Source organism: Rattus norvegicus, chromosome 9, assembly GCF_021556685.1.
Source record: "Rattus norvegicus strain SHRSP/BbbUtx chromosome 9, alternate assembly SHRSP_T2T, whole genome shotgun sequence".
NCBI classification, from domain to species: Eukaryota; Metazoa; Chordata; class Mammalia; order Rodentia; family Muridae; genus Rattus; species Rattus norvegicus.
This window is the reverse complement of record NC_141542.1, coordinates 126,413,749-126,431,049: the sequence shown is the minus strand read 5'-3', so window position 1 is coordinate 126,431,049 and position 17,301 is coordinate 126,413,749. Positions and strand designations below refer to the sequence as shown.

Below are 17,301 nucleotides of genomic sequence, written 5' to 3'. Positions count from 1 at the left end.
TGCCACATGTTATCTAGAATGACTCCATCCAAATTTTCCAGTTTTATGTCAACTTTCTGTTACCAATGTTACATTTTTTTAACCATATCCAATAACTTAAAAGCCAATAGTCCATAACCAAGGCATGTAGAGAATATTTATACATTTAAAACCAATCAGAAAACAAAATTGAAGTGGCTACACATATCTTAGCTACAGGTGCAAGGCTCCAAGGGCCGATTGAAACTGCTTTTTTAAGAGAAGCACCTTGTCACTTGCTAAATCTCCTTGAGACCAGGAATCCAAGTAGGCACACTCAAGTTTATCTTTTTGTTTGATTCTCCTGAATAAATTTTCAGGCGGTCTACCTCTATCAAATCTGATCAGTATGACTCTGTGAGGTTTCCAGAGCCTAATCACATACCTAGCAATAGCCTCAACTTGAGCCACAACAAAAGCTGCACTGACCCCATTTTTTATCTCTGCCTTCTCTCTGTTCCTTTTATCTCCTTTTCTTTTCTTTTTTTCTTTCGAGACCTTTTCTCCCTCTGACATACTTTCTTGTTGCTCTGCAAGGACCCTCTGACCTGTCCTAACAGCTTTAAGGGCTTCCTCACATCGTTTATCCTCTAAGCAGGCAGGGACCATTTGCCAAAGAGGTTTTGGTCCGGGCTTAAGCTTGCGGTCAGTGGCTTCTCTATCCCACACAAAGAAAAAAAGAAACAAAATTACCAGCCTTGCCCACAAAGGATCCATAACTTTAGGTTTCTTCACAGTGGCTCTCCACCTAGGCCCATATCTTTCTTCCTCATATATGGCTGCCTCTTCCTCTAATTCCTCCTCCTCGGACTCTGACAACTCTTGCTCAGAGTCACTGCCAGCCAGTTCTAAGGCTTCTAATTCTTTTAATGGATACAAAGTATCCTCTCCGGATGACTTGTACTTCATCCTCCGGGGTACGCCTATTTTTTCCTCCAGCGGCATTTCTTCCGCCTTTTGTATCTCTTTCACTTTTGTTTTAGTAACCTTTTTCTTTTTGCACGCTCCTAATTTCTCACTCTGCTCCGTTTCTGACATTCTCTCTTGAACGTTCTGTCCTGCCTTGACTATGTCCTCACATTTTAACACAACTAGTAAGAAGACAACAGTCACTATAAAAACGAGCAACAATCCCTCCATGGCAAGACTAAATCCAAAAAGGGGCATGCCTCTCGGAGCTTGCCTTTTAATTTACCTTCTCGCAGTTCTGAATCCTCTTCAGCACACTGAAGGGTCCCCTGGCACCGGCGATGTTGGTTCCCGGGTCTCGGCACCACTTATCGCGCGCCCAATGTCCCGCCAGCAAGAACGACGCGCGGCAACAGGATTCTTCTGCGAGCAAGCCTTTACTGTGTTACAGCTCTTCTTAGTGTTACAGCTCTTCTCAGTGTTACAGCTCTTCTCAGTGTTACAGCTCTTCTCAGTGTTACAGCTCTTCTCAGTGTTACAGCTCTTCTGAACAGGGACCCCGAGCAGCAAAATCGCTCGGCTTATATAGACAGCAGTATGCTAATTATCTCTCAGGGATTGGTGGGGCTTGGATCACCCCACTACTTGTCCTCCAGGGATTGGCGGAGAATGAATCACCTCATTAGCATATTAACGGTCAACTAACACCTGGTGAATAAACCGCACATGTGCAGTACCGCTGTTCACCACTAGAGGGAGCCCTAGCAAGGGGACAAGCCTGCACATGCGCAGTAAGTCGTTTATATCCAGACAAGGCTGGATGTCGGCGCCATCTTTGTTTCGCCGCGCCGCTCTCTACAGTCATAGGCTTTTTTACCTTTCAGTTTATTTATGTTAGATTATGTTTATTGATTTTCATATGTTAAACCATCCCTGCATCCCTGGATGAATGCTACTTGATCATGGTGGATGATCTTTTTGATGTGTTCTTGTATTTGGTTTGCAAGTATTTTGTTGAGTATTTTTGCATCTATGCGCACAAAGGAAATTGGTCTGTAATTCTCTATGTTTAGTATGTCCTTTGGGTATCAGGTACCTGCAGCCTCATAAAATGAATCTGATAATGTTCCTCCTGTTTCTTTTTTGTGCAATACTGTTAGGAATGTTGGCATTGACTCTTCTTTGAAAGTCTGGTAGAATTCTGTTCTAAAACCATCAGCCCTAGAATTGTTCTTGTTGGGAAGACTTTTAATGACTGCTTCTGTTTCACTAGGGCTTCTAGATCTCTTTAAATTCTTTATTTGATCTTATTTTAACTCTAGTAAGTGGTACCAATTGAGAAAATTATCCATTTCTTTTAGGTTTTCCAGTTTTATGAAATGTAGGTTTTAGATATGTCTTTATTCTCTCTGGATTTCTATTTTTTGTCCCCCCTTTCATTTCTAATTTTGTTAATTTGGATATTCTCTTTCTGTCTTTTAATTAATTTACGTAAGGGTTTGTCAATCTTACTGATTTTGTCAGAAGACCATCTCTGTTTCATTGAATCTTTGTATTTTTATTTGTTTTATTGATTTCAGCCTTGATTTTAGTGTTTCTTGCCGTCTAATCCTTTTGGTTTCTTCTTTTTTCTCTACAGATTTCTGGAATGCTGTTAAATTAGTAGTATGAGATTTCTAATTTTTTTTTTTTAAAGATAGTCACTTATTGCTATCTTGCCTCTTTAGAATCACCATCATTATATCCCAAAGGTCTAGGTAAATTGTGTTTTCATTTCTTTCAATTGTAAAATTTTTAAAATTTCCTACTTAATTTCTGTTTTGACTTATTTTTCATTTAATAGTGAGTTGTTCAGTTGCCATGAGTTTGTAAACTTTTTGTTTTTTCTATTGTTGTTGATATCCACCTTTAAATCAGTGGTAGTCTCATAGGATACCTGATTTTGCATCAGTTTTCTTGTATCTTTTGAGACTTGCTCTGTGTCCAAGTGCATGGTCAATTTTGAAGAATGTTCCATGGGGATTGGGCAGAGAAAAAGGTATAATCTTTTGTATTTGGGAGAAAAAAATATTCTGTAAATGTCTGTTAGGTCCATTAGGTTTATGACATCAATTAACACCAACATGTCTTTGTTTAATTTTTGTCTGGATGACTGTCTCTTAGTGAGAGTTGGGTATTGAAGTCTCCCACTGTTAGTATGTAAGGGTTAGTATGTAGCTGTAGTAATGTTTCATTTTTTTCTATTTTATTTTGTTTTTTAATTACTTTGGATGCCTTAGTGGTTGTTGCCTAGATGTCAAGAATTGAGATGTCCTCTTGGTAACTTTTTCTTTTGAGTATATAATGTCCTTCTCTATCTCTTCTGGTTAGTTTTGGTTTGAAGTCTATTGTCAGATACTGCTATGGCTACACCAGCTTGATTTTTAGGTTTATTTGATTGGACTATCTTTTCCCATCATTTTACCCTGAGGAGGTGTCTGCCCTTGATGTTAAGGTGTGTTTCTGTGATGGGACAGAAGGATGGATCCCGTTCACATACATTCTTTGAGTTTGTGTTTTAGTTTCCCTTTACTGGGACATTGAGACCATTGATGTTGAGAGATCAATGAACAGTGTTTGTTGTTTTCTCTTGTGTTGTTCTGTGTGGGTTTCCCCACTCTTTTGGTTTGCTAATTAAATTTAATCAACATCTATTTGCAATTCTAGCTCTACAGAAAGCATCAAACAAATTAAAAACAAACAAAACAAAATCCTTCAACCTAAAGAGGTTAACTACACCCAAGAAAACACAGGGAATAAGTAGTTCCCAACCAGCAGACCATAGGAATGTTTTCTTTTCCATTGCTGTGATTGAACGTTTGCTGTGTGTAGTGTCTGGGTGTGGGCATCCATTAACCTAATGTTTTACTGACCAACAATGTTGTTCTGTTCCAGCTTCGACTGGTGTGCTCCTCCTAAGAAGAGAGGGCTTGCCCCGATTGAGTGCTTTAATAGAATATCTGGTGCATTATTCACTAATGACAAATTTCAGGTCAGCACAAATAAACTGACATTTATGGATCTTGAGCTGAAATTGAAAGATAAGAACACCCTTTTTACAAGAATTTTAAATGGACAGGTATGCCTTTTAAGTTGAATATTGTATGTGTAACTTTTATGCTTTTATATATCAGTTAATTTTTTTTGTAAGAGTGGTGGTTTAATTTTTTTTTCAGTTTTTAACTATTCATTCTACTAAAAAATTTTTAAGATGGCTAAACTATGTTTGGGTAAAATTTACCCCACCTTTATTAAATATCCCCCTCCCCCCCCTTCTTGAAATAGTCTTATGTAGGGCAGGCTTACCTTAAACCTTTTATAGCCTAGCCTGGCCTTGAACTTCTGGTCCTCCTGCCTCTACCTCCTAAGTGCTGGAATTACATGCGTGTGCCACCATGTCCAGCTTTGTTAGATCTTAATATCGGGACTTTGGTATCATCTAGCATCTCCACTTAATAATAATGTTTAATTGTGTTTCATGGGATGTGAATATTAACTACTCTTTAAGGGTTTGTGTGTGTGTGTGTGTGTGTGTGTGTGTGTGTGTGTGTGCGCGCGCGCATATGCGTGTCAAGCAAGGCATGCCTGTTGAGGTCAAGGTACAGCTTGCTGGAGTAGTATTTCTTTCCACCATGTGAGTCCTAAAGGTTTCCAGGCTTGATGGAAAAGTGTCTTTACCGGGTTAGCTTACCTCACTATCCATTAACTGTAATTTTCATCTTGCTTTGTGAGTTACAGGGGGCGGGGGATATAATTGTGGAATGCTTTTAGCTTAAAAGTAATTTGAGATTGATCAGTTGTAAGGTTACATGCACTGGTAATGAAACAAAACCAAAACAATTCCATTGTGAAGGAAGTTTGATAAGACTGGCTGTGTACTTCCTCCCTACATATCTCAGAATCATTTACTCTGCACTGCTATTTCAGAAGTTTAATGCTTAGCTGCCAGAGATAGTAACTACCAACTTAAATTACCAGACAAGTACACAGAACACAGTATTTATACTCCTTCATTCTTACAAGTTAAGTTGTTTTGAAATTTGCTCCGTTTTTTTGTATAAAAGAAATCTGTATTAATAAAAGATGTAAAAGGAAAGCATGCCTTAATTTTACAAAATCCCCTAAGTTTGTATAAGAATACATGGCCAGGCAGTTTAATTTCTACCTAGGTTTTCTGGTGTACGTTATGTGGAAGGAAAAATAAGGTGGGGACAAACCTCTGAGGCTGTGTTTATTAATAGCTGTGTTTCATAGAACATTTTAAATTTTACAGGAGCAGAGAATGAAAATTGACAGAGAATTTGCTTTATGGCTGAAGGACTGTCATGAAAAGCACGACAAACAAATAAAATTCACACTTTTTAAAGGAATAATTACCCGTCCGGATCTTCCCAGTAAAAAGCAAGGTCCCTGGGCGACATTCTCAGCCATAGAGTGGGACGGGAAGATATACAAAGCAGGCCAACTGGTAGGCTCACCCTGCACCGAAGCTAAGTTCTTAGACCTGCCCACTATTACAGCTGTACTGGGGCTTATTAACTGCAAAAATGCTCTGTGTCAGTGGAACCAGTAAAGAATGAAAAAAAGCAATTTTAATATATAATTTCTACGTCTTTTTAAACATTCTATTTATTTGCCAAAGACTTCATTAGCAAAGTATTATTTCTTTTCTTAACATGGGAGTAAAAGCAGTTTTTGATGTGCTATAATTTTTTAGATGTTTTTGTTGCTGAACAGTATTTTCTGATTTTAAATGCGTGGTGAACATAGAGACTGGGATGTGCTTGGATCTTCAGAATAGTCTAAGCTACAGGTGCCAGTCGTATAAGCACAGAAAAGGTGAAGGTGATCTGAATGAAAAGAAGATGTTAGGAGAGGACAGTTGGCTGACACCGGATGATGTTAGGACTTAGAAGAAGAAAGGAAATCATAAAATTCTTTGGGTAAAAAGTGGCATTTGAGTTAACCTCAAAAGAGGAAGAAGTTTGGATATATTCAACAGTTGAAGTCAAAGGTAGAAAGACACCCGCTCCCTCCATTATTGCGGATACCAGCATAGAGTTAAGTCCTAGAGGTAGCAAGGACCGAGGGAGCAGTGACAAGGGAGACAGAAAGGCTGCCTAATGGCGTGGGAGGAAAGTAGACTTACAGTGTTCATGCAGACAAGGGAGAGTTGCAAGGAGTAGAGAGTAGTCAGTTTTCAACTCCTTCATGTACCTGAGTAAATGCTTTTTAGATAACCAGTTCTGAAAGGTATAAACCATTAAGCTGTGGGTTTATCCTGCTACCTAATATACAGATGAATCAAAATAGCTCATAGTGATTTCTGATTTGTTTTAAATTTCTGAATGAGACTAACTGATACTAACTTTTCAAGGGAAGAGATTCAGAATTTGAGTTTTCAGACAGTGTCACTGTGTGGCTTTAGGCTGGCCTGTAACTGAGCAATCTAGTGTTCAACTCCCAAGTGTAGGAATTATAAACAGAAGCGACTATCACACAGATTTGCTTAGAGTAAGTGCTAAGCCTCACACTTACTATTGGTTCACTTCATTGGTATTTGTAGTAATTGTTAATAGGAGTATTTTTCATATGTATAAGAGTTATATGAAGTAGTTATTATCAAACTGAATTGTTTTCCAATGCTAAATACTAGGTGAAGACAATCAAGACCCTTCCTCTCTTTTATGGAAGCATTGTAAGGTTTTTCCTTCATGGCGATCATGATGGAGAAGTGTACGCTACAGGAGGTGAAGTTCAGATTGCGATGGTAAGAAAGCAAGTGACAGATAATGTAATAATGATAATAAGTCTCATAGTGCCTCTCTAATGTAATAGTGGAGGAAAGATAATGACATTTTAAAATTCACCTGCATTTTGGAAGTGATTGTTGTCAGTATAATTTTCTGTTCCATATTTAATGTTTGTTATAATCTATGTTTCTTTACATATATGCATATTACTATTAGTATCATAATACTTTTGTAAAAGGCAAATTTCATTTAGGTTCACAGACACATAATCTATGGACAGAATTCTATTTCAAGAATAAATAACTCCAAGATTAAAAAAAAGTTTTTTTTCCCTTATACTGTTTCTTCTTATTTGAATTTTGTTAGGATAATGCAGGTCAAATAAAAAGTGAGAACAGTCACTAGAGGTAGAGGAGAGGACTGATCTCCAAGAGTTGTCCTCTGACCTCCATACGTGTCTACACACCCATTCTGTGTGTGTGCGCAGAGGAATGTGTTTTTAAAGTTAGATTTATAAAAGTGAAAATAGTTAAATATTTAAAAATAGTTAACTCTCATTTATATACTTAGGATGAAATTGATGTCTTTGAAAGAAATAAATGGTTTAGATTGTTTAGTAACTAAGCAACCTAGCTTTGTAACTAATTTTAAATTGTTTTATTTGCAATGTTGGTGTAAATTTTTATTCAGGAACCCCAGGCACTATATGATGAAATAAAAACTGTGCCCATTGCAAAGCTGGATAGGACAGTAGCTGAGAAAACAATTAGAAAATATGTAGAAGATGAAATGGCAAGGTAAGTTGAATGTCAAGATATAAGTCTGAACAGTATAAGAATTGGGCTGGGCACAATAGCACATAGGGGAGTCAGAGGCAGGCCAGCCTCTACTGTTCCAGGCCAACCAGTCCTACCTAGTGATACTCTGTCTCAAAAAAAAAAAAAACTTTAACAGTTAATCCAAGATTATAGTGCTATTCAGTATTTTTGTGTCATGTGCCCTGAGGTAAACGCTTTGATATTAAATATTGAGAGTTATAGTTAGACAGGGACCTAGATTTGTAGAAAAAGATAAAAATCTTGTCTAAAGTATCAGGTCTATACCTTGATAAAGGCATTTAAAATAATTTTGTGTAGCTTAGCTAGAGGACATTAGTACTTTGTAAGAAGTAAAGAGCAGTGAAAAAGTAGTAGCTAGTAACATAGTAGCAGAAGGGTCCCCCAGGAAACTGAGGCCGGACATTGAGGGCCAGCCTGAGCTATGGAGTAAGTTCTAGGACAGCGTGTATTAACATAGAGCCCTAACACCATCACTTTAAAAACAAATAAGCAAATTTTTAAAAAAAAGGGAAAGAAAATTAAATAGATTAAATTTCTCTTTCTGAATTAAATTAATAATGCTATTTAATTTTTGAATAGAAAATTTTGTCTTTAAGGTGTATTTTATACTACAAATCAAAAGAAACATGTCTAAGTGTTAATATGAAGATAGATTTTTATTTTGGCTTTTTATTAGGTAAAGCAAGAGTAGGCCTAACTTTTTAAAATGTATCAATAATTCCTAATATTCTGGTGATTTGCATATTTTAGTTAATGCTGTAATTAACTGAATTCACAAAGCATTATATGCTCATTTTGTAATAGGCTCCCTGATAGATTGTCTGTAACTTGGCCTGAAGGAGATGAATTAGTGCCAAACGAAGTCAGGCCTGCTGGAACACCTATTGGTATGTCGTTTTCTAATATCCCCTCCCATTGGTTTTGTTTATTAGTTTTTGTTTTTCTAATTGTTTACTTCCAATATATAGAAAGCTGTAAAATACTAAAGTGCAGCACAGAGAGCTCCCGGCCTCTCAGTGGGAATCCTGACACCTTTTCTCCCGGACTCTCAGTGGGAATCATGATGCCTTTCTTTTCTTTTCTTTTCTTTTCTTTTCTTTTATATATATATATATATATATATATATATATATATATATATATATATATATATATTTTTTTTTTTTTTTTTAATTAACTTGAGTATTTCTTAATATACATTTCGAGTGTTATTCCCTTTCCCGGTTTCGGGCAAACATCCCCCTTCCCCCCTCCCCTTCTTTATGGGTGTTTCCCTCCCCACCCTCCCCCCATTGCCGCCCTCCCCCCAACAATCTAGTTCACTGTGGGTTCAGTCTTAGCAGGACCCAGGGTACCCCTTCCACTGGTGCTCTTACTAGGATATTCATTGCTACCTATGAGGTCAGAGTCCAGGGTCAGTCCATGTATAGTCTTTAGGTAGTGGCTTAGTCCCTGGAAGCTCTAGTTGCTTGGCATTTTTGTACATATGGGGTCTCGAGCCCCTTCAATCTCTTCCAGTTCTTTCTCTGATTCCTTCAACGGGGGTCCTATTCTCAATTCAGTGGTTTGCTGCTGGCATTCGCCTCTGTGTTTGCTGTATTCTGGCTGTGTCTCTCGGGAGAGATCAACATCCGGCTCCTGTCGGCCTGCACTTCTTTGCTTCATCCATCTTGTCTAATTGGATGGCTGTATATGTATGGGCCACATGTGGGGCAGGCTCTGAATGGGTGTTCCTTCTGTGTCTGTTTTAATCTTTGCCTCTCTCTTCCCTGCCAAGGGTATTCTTGTTCCCCTTTTAAAGAAGGAGTGAAGCATTCACATTTTGATCATCCGTCTTGAGTTTCATTTGTTCTAGGCATCTAGGGTAATTCAAGCATTTGGGCTAATAGCCACTTATCAATGAGTGCATACCATGTGTGTTTTTCTGTGATTGGGTTACCTCACTCAGGATGATATTTTCCAGTTCTGACCATTTGCCTATGAATTTCATAAAGTCATTGTTTTTGATAGCTGAGTAATATTCCATTGTGTAGATGTACCACATTTTCTGTATCCATTCCTCTGTTGAAGGGCATCTGGGTTCTTTCCAGCTTCTGGCTATTATAAATAAGGCTACGATGAACATAGTGGAGCACGTGACTTTTTTATATGTTGGGGCATCTTTTGGGTATGTGCCCAAGAGAGGTATAGCTGGATCCTCAGGCAGTTTAATGTCCAATTTTCTGAGGAACCTCCAGACTGATTTCCAGAATGGCTATACCAGTCTGCAATCCCACCAACAATGGAGGAGTGTTCCTCTTTCTCCGCATCCTCTCCAGCATCTGCTGTCACCTGAGTTTTTGATCTTAGCCATTCTCACTGGTGTGAGGTGAAATCTCAGGGTTGTTTTGATTTGCATTTCCCTTATGACTAAAGATGTTGAACATTTCTTTAGGTGTTTCTTAGCCATTCGGCATTCCTCAGCTGTGAATTGTTTGTTTAGCTCTGAACCCCATTTCTTAATAGGGGTATTTGTCTCCCTGCGGTCTAACTTCTTGAGTTCTTTGTGATGCCTTTCTTTTCATTTTGGGCTCCCAGGGGCACTAAGAATTGAGATTCTGAACAAAAAGGGGGAGGCAATGCAGAAGCTGCCAGGGACAAGTCACGGAGGCTCCAAGAAGCTGCTGGTCGAACTCAAAGTTATACTACACAGTAAGTATGTGGGTTAGCTTGGCCTTTGTAAATACGTGAGGAAAAGACGAATGTCTTTAATTTTCCACATCTTTAATATGGTTAATACAGAGGATTTGGCTAAAGTTACAAAATAGAAATTAAGATGTACTCCTCCTAAAAGTCAGGTGGGGCAACCCTCAATGGCTGAGTGCCCAAAACTCAAGGAGTAAGGAGCCTTTTATTGTTTGGAAAGAGAAATCTAAACTGTAAGTCCCTATGAGTTTTTCTAGGAATTTGGAGTACATTTTCAGGAATTGGGAAAGGAGAAGTGATTTCATTAAAACTAGGATTTTTTAGAACAAAGCTGGTACCTACCTGCCAGCACAAGTCAAACAGCCTCTGAGAGGGGATCGAGAATTACAGATAGGAAAGGCAGAAAGGAGAAGCAAGAGACAGATACAGGAGGGCTGCAGGTCGATACCATGCCAGCCATGAGTTTACTTTTCTTAGCCTTTCTATGCTGCACAGTACCGTGGAAAGCAAAGCCACAAGCTAACAGAAATAATTGCTGAAATATACACTTACGAGTCAGTTCTCATCCAAAGACTCCCAACACTCTCACTTGTGTGGAGTGCTCCACTTCCAGGAGGGTCACTCACTGTGTCCTCCCAACCCCCACAGTCAAGCCCCATGTTGGGCTCCACCTGCCAGTCAGTCAGTGGGAAAATCACAACTGGGGGCCTGAGGATTAGAAAGAATCAAAGACATTAGAGTTCAGGAGGGCTACAGTAATTGCTGCACACCAAGTGTAATCTCTCAGTGTTCTTTAAAGTCCAGCAACACAAAGCATGACCAGTTCCAGGAAGATAATGACCACATGTGCTTATGTGGCAAGTTTATTTATGGTACACGGTATGTATGTTTGATCAAGACCATTTTCTTTAGGCTTAGACAGTCTCTCAGGGACATATGTGTAAGCAGAGGGACTTGGAAGAATATAATGCATGTTTTCACTAAAAGAGAGATGTCAGCTCACTCATTCATGATTAATCACAAGCAAGAAGTCAGCCATAGTTAACTCTGTGTGTGCTCCCCACAGAAGTAATTGCATAAAAGGGTGTTGAGTCTCAGAAGCTGCCCCCCCCCCCAAGTCACAGCTAACTCTGCTGTAGCGAATGGCTGGCTAACTACACAGCACAGTGTTATCGCTTTTAACCCAAATAAGGTCAGTAACTGTCAGGTTAAATTTGTCATTCACATCTGCTTATTTAACCAATTGAGGGTAAGAAGATGAATAGGTGTGTGTGTGTGTGTGTGTGTGTGTGTGTGTGTGTGTGTGTGTGTGTGTGTATCTGTCTGTCTCCATATTGCCTTGAGACAGGACTCTCACTGGAAAAACCTGTCATTTCATTCAGCTCTTGGGATTCACCTGTCTGTACACAGTGCTATGCGTTTGACTTGTTGCTCATGATTCAAGCTCAGTCCGATACTTGTAAAGCAAGTATTTTTACCACTGAACTGTCTGTACTTCCGCAGGATAAAAAGTATGTGGAAGGAAACTCGCATCTGTACTGAACTGTATTTCCCCCTTGTCACTGATTTTTAAGCAATACAGTGTATAGTATACACTGTGTTGTATGAGGATTGCAGGTATAATCATTCTTCTAATATAGTGTTTAAAATTCATGTGCAGGCGGTATGCAGGCTAGACTTGATTCATTTTTTTGTTGTATTTCTTTACATTTCAAATTACAGGCAATTAGTGCTCCATAATAATGCTCAGTGAGGGAAGGGAGGTGGAGGGGGGGAGGAGTTGTAATATATGGAGTTTGATGTATTGAACATGTGTTGTAGGTGAGCTTAGAGCCCTCTTACACACATTCTTGATCCTTGGCCTGGTTCACTCTCTTAACTCCTTTTCTCATTTACCGTGAGGTGTATAGCTTGTTGTAGCTGCAATGTAGTCTGGGAAGCTCTCGTTAGAGACTTGTACTCAGGCACAGGTTGGATCTGTTGTTACTGTTGTTGTCTGTGCCTGGGTAGCCTGGGTATTAGCTTCATAGCCCTACTTTGCTGGGTTACCCTCCCTCAGAGATTCATCTGCCTCTGCATCTAAAGTGCTGGATTATAGGCATTTGCGGCTGTGCCTGACCCTGTAAAATTTAAATCTTTATTTAAAGGGTAGAAAAGAATTTCTGATTGATACTTCTGGGCTCAAATGGATTCACTGATGAATTCCACCAGACCTTAAAAGAAGAACAAATATCAATGCTTCTCAAATTATTGAATATATCAGAAAAAGAATTGCTTTTAATAAGTCCAATATTACTCTGATACCAAAACTGGATAAAGATACGACAGAAAAAGATAATTATAGACAAATCTTCCAAATAGACATACATGTGAAAATTTTCAGCAAAATAATTTGCTAACTAAACTTAAGAAAACATAAAAAGATCATTAATCATGATCAAATAGGTTTTATTCCGGAGTTACCTGGATCGTACAACATATACAAATCAATAAATTTAATATATCACATAAATAGATTTAAGGGTAGAAAATAGATGATCATTTTAATAGGTTATAAAAGATTATTAACAGTCCAATATCACTTTATGATAGAAAAGCCCTGAAGAAACTTAAAAAGAAGGAACATATCTCAACCTAGTAAAGTCTATATTCTGTATACTGAGAACCAACATTATATTATTTTTAAAAGACTTAATTTTTATTTATGTGTCTGTGTGTGTTTCTGAGTGAGTGCATGCATGTGCCTGTAGAGTCCAAAAGAGGGATTTGAATCCTGAAGCTGGAATTACAGGGGGTTATGAACCTTGCATTGTGGGTGCTGGGATTCAAACCCCAGTCCTTTATAAAGACAGAGCATGCTCCTAACTGCTGAGCCATCTCCAGCCCATTGTATTGTATTAAATGTGAAAACTCAAAGCAGTTCCTCTAGAATCAGGAACAAGACAAAGATCCTCTTCTTTTCCCACCCTTATTCAACATGCTGGAAGCCTGAGCTACTCGGTGTGACAGAAGAAATGAAAGGGATAGATAAAGAAGAGTATCCCTTCTTTGCAGGTAGTAATTCCTTTACTCATAAAGTCTAAGAACTGCACTAGAAAAATTAGAACTGTTGATCACGGGGAAGAGGAGCATAAAAAGTCAGCGTGTCAGAAGCCTGCAGATCTGCCAGTGATAACACACAGGCTCAGGAGGGAGTCGGGGACATCATCCCGTCCATGATTTCTTCTAAAATCAGTACGTTGAGTGAAACCTAATCAAGTAAAAGTTTTTAAAGAGTAAAGTTGAAGAACACACAGATGGAAAGAACTGCTGTGCTCAGTCATGGATTGGACGATTGAATACTGTAAAAAGGGATGTCTTACCAAAAGCAGTCTGTAGATTCATGTAATCCCGGAAAGTACCAATGCAGTTCTTCAAGAAACAAACAAACAAAAAGAATAACTGAAAATTCATTTGGAAACACAAAAAGCAACTCTGATCAAGAGTAGGTCTGGCTGGGCATGACTCATGCCTTTCATCCCAGTGGATAAGATGCCCAGGGGCAGGGGCAGGGGCAGAAGCAGGTTTCTGTGTGTTTAAGGCTGCAATGGTATATATGATGAGCTCCACGGCAGGCAGAGATCCAGAGAAAGATCCTGTCTATAAGCAAACAATAATAAAAACAGCTCAAAGACACACTTGTAAATCAATGGAACAGAATATAAGATCTAGACTTTTTTGTGAAGATGCCAAAAATAATCTTTTCCTTGGAAACGGTACTGGGAAAACTGTAGAACTGTGCAGCCAAATCCTTATCCCTCACTCTACATAGAAATCCACTCCCAATGAATCCAAGGCCTTCACATAATTAGAATCATCAGGTAAAGACTCCTGAATAATGATTTAGGCAGGAAATGAGGCCAATAGTTCACAGATGGGCCCCAATGGTATGGACAAGCTTCTGAACATCAAAAGAAACAGTCACATGAAAAGTTGGTATCCAAACGAGAGAGAATCTCTTATCAGGCACACATCTGATAGGGTCAGTATCTAGAGTATAACTTAGATTCAGAAAACTAAATAATAAAAGCACACACACAAAAATAGACTAAGGAGCAGAATATAGAGTTCTCAAAAGAAGGAAAACAAATGACCAATATTCTGAAATGCAATGTATGTCATGGCAAAGTGGCTATCATCCAGAAACCAGTACCATTTATGCTGATAAGCATGTGAAAAAGGACAAGCCCTCATTCACTATGGGCTTGTGAACTAGCACACATATTATGGAAGTAAGTGTGGAAGGTTTTCAAATGGCAAGAATAGAAACCGTATGACCATCAGTGGTGCTTCTGAGCACACATCCAAAGGACCCTATCTCTTACCTGAGAGGTGCTTTATTTTAGCTCATTACTTCACCTTTCAAATGAAAGCCCTGTAATGAACTAAACAATATAAGCGCTCTCATTGTTTTTGCTCATTTGCATAAGATAGTATTATATAGTTTGAAGCTTCAAAACAGCAAATAAGTATAACTGTACTGGATGCTATTGTGATACCTCATAGCTTTATTTTTTTACCCAATTTTTCAAGACACTTTCTTTTTTTCTTTTATCAAGCTTCAAGTGGAAATAAAGAAATCATTTCACATATCAGTCAACATGGAGGGAAATGGCCTTACTGGTTTAAAAAAATGGGTGAGTTACTCTGAATTTTATCTTTATTTTTTAGATTAGCAGTTTTTAGTGTTTTGTCTTCGTGTATGCATGTATATGCTTTGCATGCCTAGTGCCAGAGGAGGGGGTAGCATCAAATCCTGTGAGACTGAAGCTATGGATAGTTTTGAACCAAACCTGGTTCTTCTACAAGAGCAACAATGGTATTAACTGCTGAGCCATCACTCCAGCCCCTGCCGTGCCTGCCATGAGTCATGGTTCCTATCTACAGTAGCTCCTCAGGGAACTCAGCTGTGAGAACCATGTGAGTGTACTGGTTTAAGAACAGTCTGGGCAGTCTTGTGAGATCCCTATATACCTGAAAAAGAAAATTATGAGTCAGTATATGTTGACATGGTTTTTAACTTTTCTTCACTTATCCAGAGAATATCCAGAAACTGGGAAATTACACATTAAAATTACAAGTGGTATTGAATGAAAGTAATGCAGATACCTATGCAGGAAGATCACTACCATCTAAAGCAATTAAGTTTTCTGTTAAAGGTAAGCAAAAGACTCTTTCAGTCTGTTTATGGTGCCATTTTAAATCAAAGGGAGATATTTGTATAACTCAATAAAAAAGACACATAACTGAGTAAACATCTTGATTTATAAATGGTTATAAAAGTACCTAGTCACTCCTGTTCTTTCTGAATTCTGAAGACATCTTTTTAAAATTGTTTTAAATTAGTTTTACCCTTTGCATAGTATACATCTACTGTGAGTCTTAAGTCTTTGGATAGTTTCAGGTGTATGGGTAAGTTTTCCCTCAGTTTCTGAAATTCTGGTTTCATGGTTACAGATGCATTTTTATCAGCAGCCATGTAGCTTATACACCTTAGTTTTGAAACATTTTTTTTTTATTTTCCTTGAAATACTTGGTTTTCTATTTTTTAAAAAAATCTAATATGGTTCTGCCTGCACTGAGAGCTGCCAAGAGCACCTACACACCGGAGATCAGGGGTAAGACCAACTTTTCTGTTCGAAGTTACCTGCCTGGTGGACTCAGGACACACAAAGGCAGAAGTCCTCTGGGACAGAGCACTTCTGGTTTCTGGCTGTGCCTGTAACTGATCTGAACGGATCCAACATCTCTCTGCATCCAAATCCCGTGGAGGAGAGAGCTGAACACCCAGAAGTTTGGAAAACCTGAGACCGCAGGACAGTCTGCCACTTCTGCCCACCTCTCCTACATCCCTGGCCCAAAGGAAACTGAGTGCCTCTGGATACAGGAATATAGGAGCAGTCAGGGCAGAAACCTCCTGGGTCTGTCCTGCGCCCAGAATCAAATTGAACCAATCACACAGTTCCCTGTACCCAAATCCTGTTGGGGAGAGAGCTGGACCCTCAGAAGTGTGGACTCTCCTGAGAACTCAGAGGAGACTACCCTCTGCCCACATTCCCGACCCAAGAGGAAATAGCCTAGTGCAATCTGTGCTCCCTGGGCTCAGGGACGTAGGAACAGTTAGGGGTGGGACCATTCAGGTTTTTGCCTGCGCCAAAAGATAAAACGAGTCGCCAGGAGTGCCTACACACCTGAGATCAGAGGTCTCTGTTCACAGATCTGGCTGAAAGAAAACAGGTCTACAAGAGTGCTGACACATAGGCCTATAGAAGGGTCAAGCCACTGTCAGAGACAGCAAGACAAGCTAACACCAGACAACCTGATGGCAAGAGGCAAGTGTGGAAACCAAGACTACTTGACATCATCAGAACCCAGCTCTTCCACAGAGCAAATAATGGATATCCAAATACTCCAGAAAAGCAATATTTAGATATAAAATCACATTTTATGATGATGGACGATTTTAAGACACACATAAATAAATCCCTTAAAGAAATACAGGAAAACACAAGTAAACTAATAGAAGCCCTTAAAGAGGAAACACAAAAATCCCTTAAAAGAATTACATGAAAACACAACCAAACAGGTGAAGGAATTGAACAAAACCATCCAGGATTTTAAAATGGAAATAGAAACAATAAAGAAAGCACAAAGGGAGACAACTATAGAGATAGAAAAACCTAATGAAAGAATCAGGAGTCATAGATGCAAGCATCACAAACAGAATACAAGAGATAGAAGAGAGAATCTCAGTGGCAGAAGATACCATAGAAAACATCAACATAACTGTCAAAGATAATGTAAAACGCAAAAAGATCCTAGCCTAAAATATCTAGGAAATCCAGGACACAATGAAAAGATCAAACCTAAGGATAATAGGTATAGAAGAGAGTGAAGACTCCCAGCTTAAAGGGCCAGTAAATATCTTCAATAAATTTATGGAAGAAAATATCCCTAACATAAAGAAAGAGATGCCCATAAACATACAAAAAACCTACAGAACTCCAAATAGATTGAAC

The 17,301-nt window shown here is 38.7% G+C and overlaps 1 protein-coding gene across 5 annotated transcripts in view; it reads left to right on the top strand.

Moving 5' to 3' along the window:
- Smchd1 (structural maintenance of chromosomes flexible hinge domain containing 1) overlaps positions 1-17,301 on the top strand; it is a 148,414-nt gene that overhangs the window by 48,197 nt on the left and 82,916 nt on the right. For all 5 annotated transcript variants that reach the window (XR_015628698.1, XR_015628696.1, XR_015628697.1 and 2 more), the window contains 8 exon segments: positions 3,862-4,045; positions 5,240-5,434; positions 6,623-6,736; positions 7,410-7,516; positions 8,363-8,445; positions 10,136-10,249; positions 14,842-14,919; positions 15,322-15,441. Coding sequence is in view for 1 of the 5 variants with exons in the window: in NM_001447330.1 (NP_001434259.1) it covers positions 3,862-4,045; positions 5,240-5,434; positions 6,623-6,736; positions 7,410-7,516; positions 8,363-8,445; positions 10,136-10,249; positions 14,842-14,919; positions 15,322-15,441 (995 nt within the window). In the remaining 4 variants the exon portion in view is untranslated.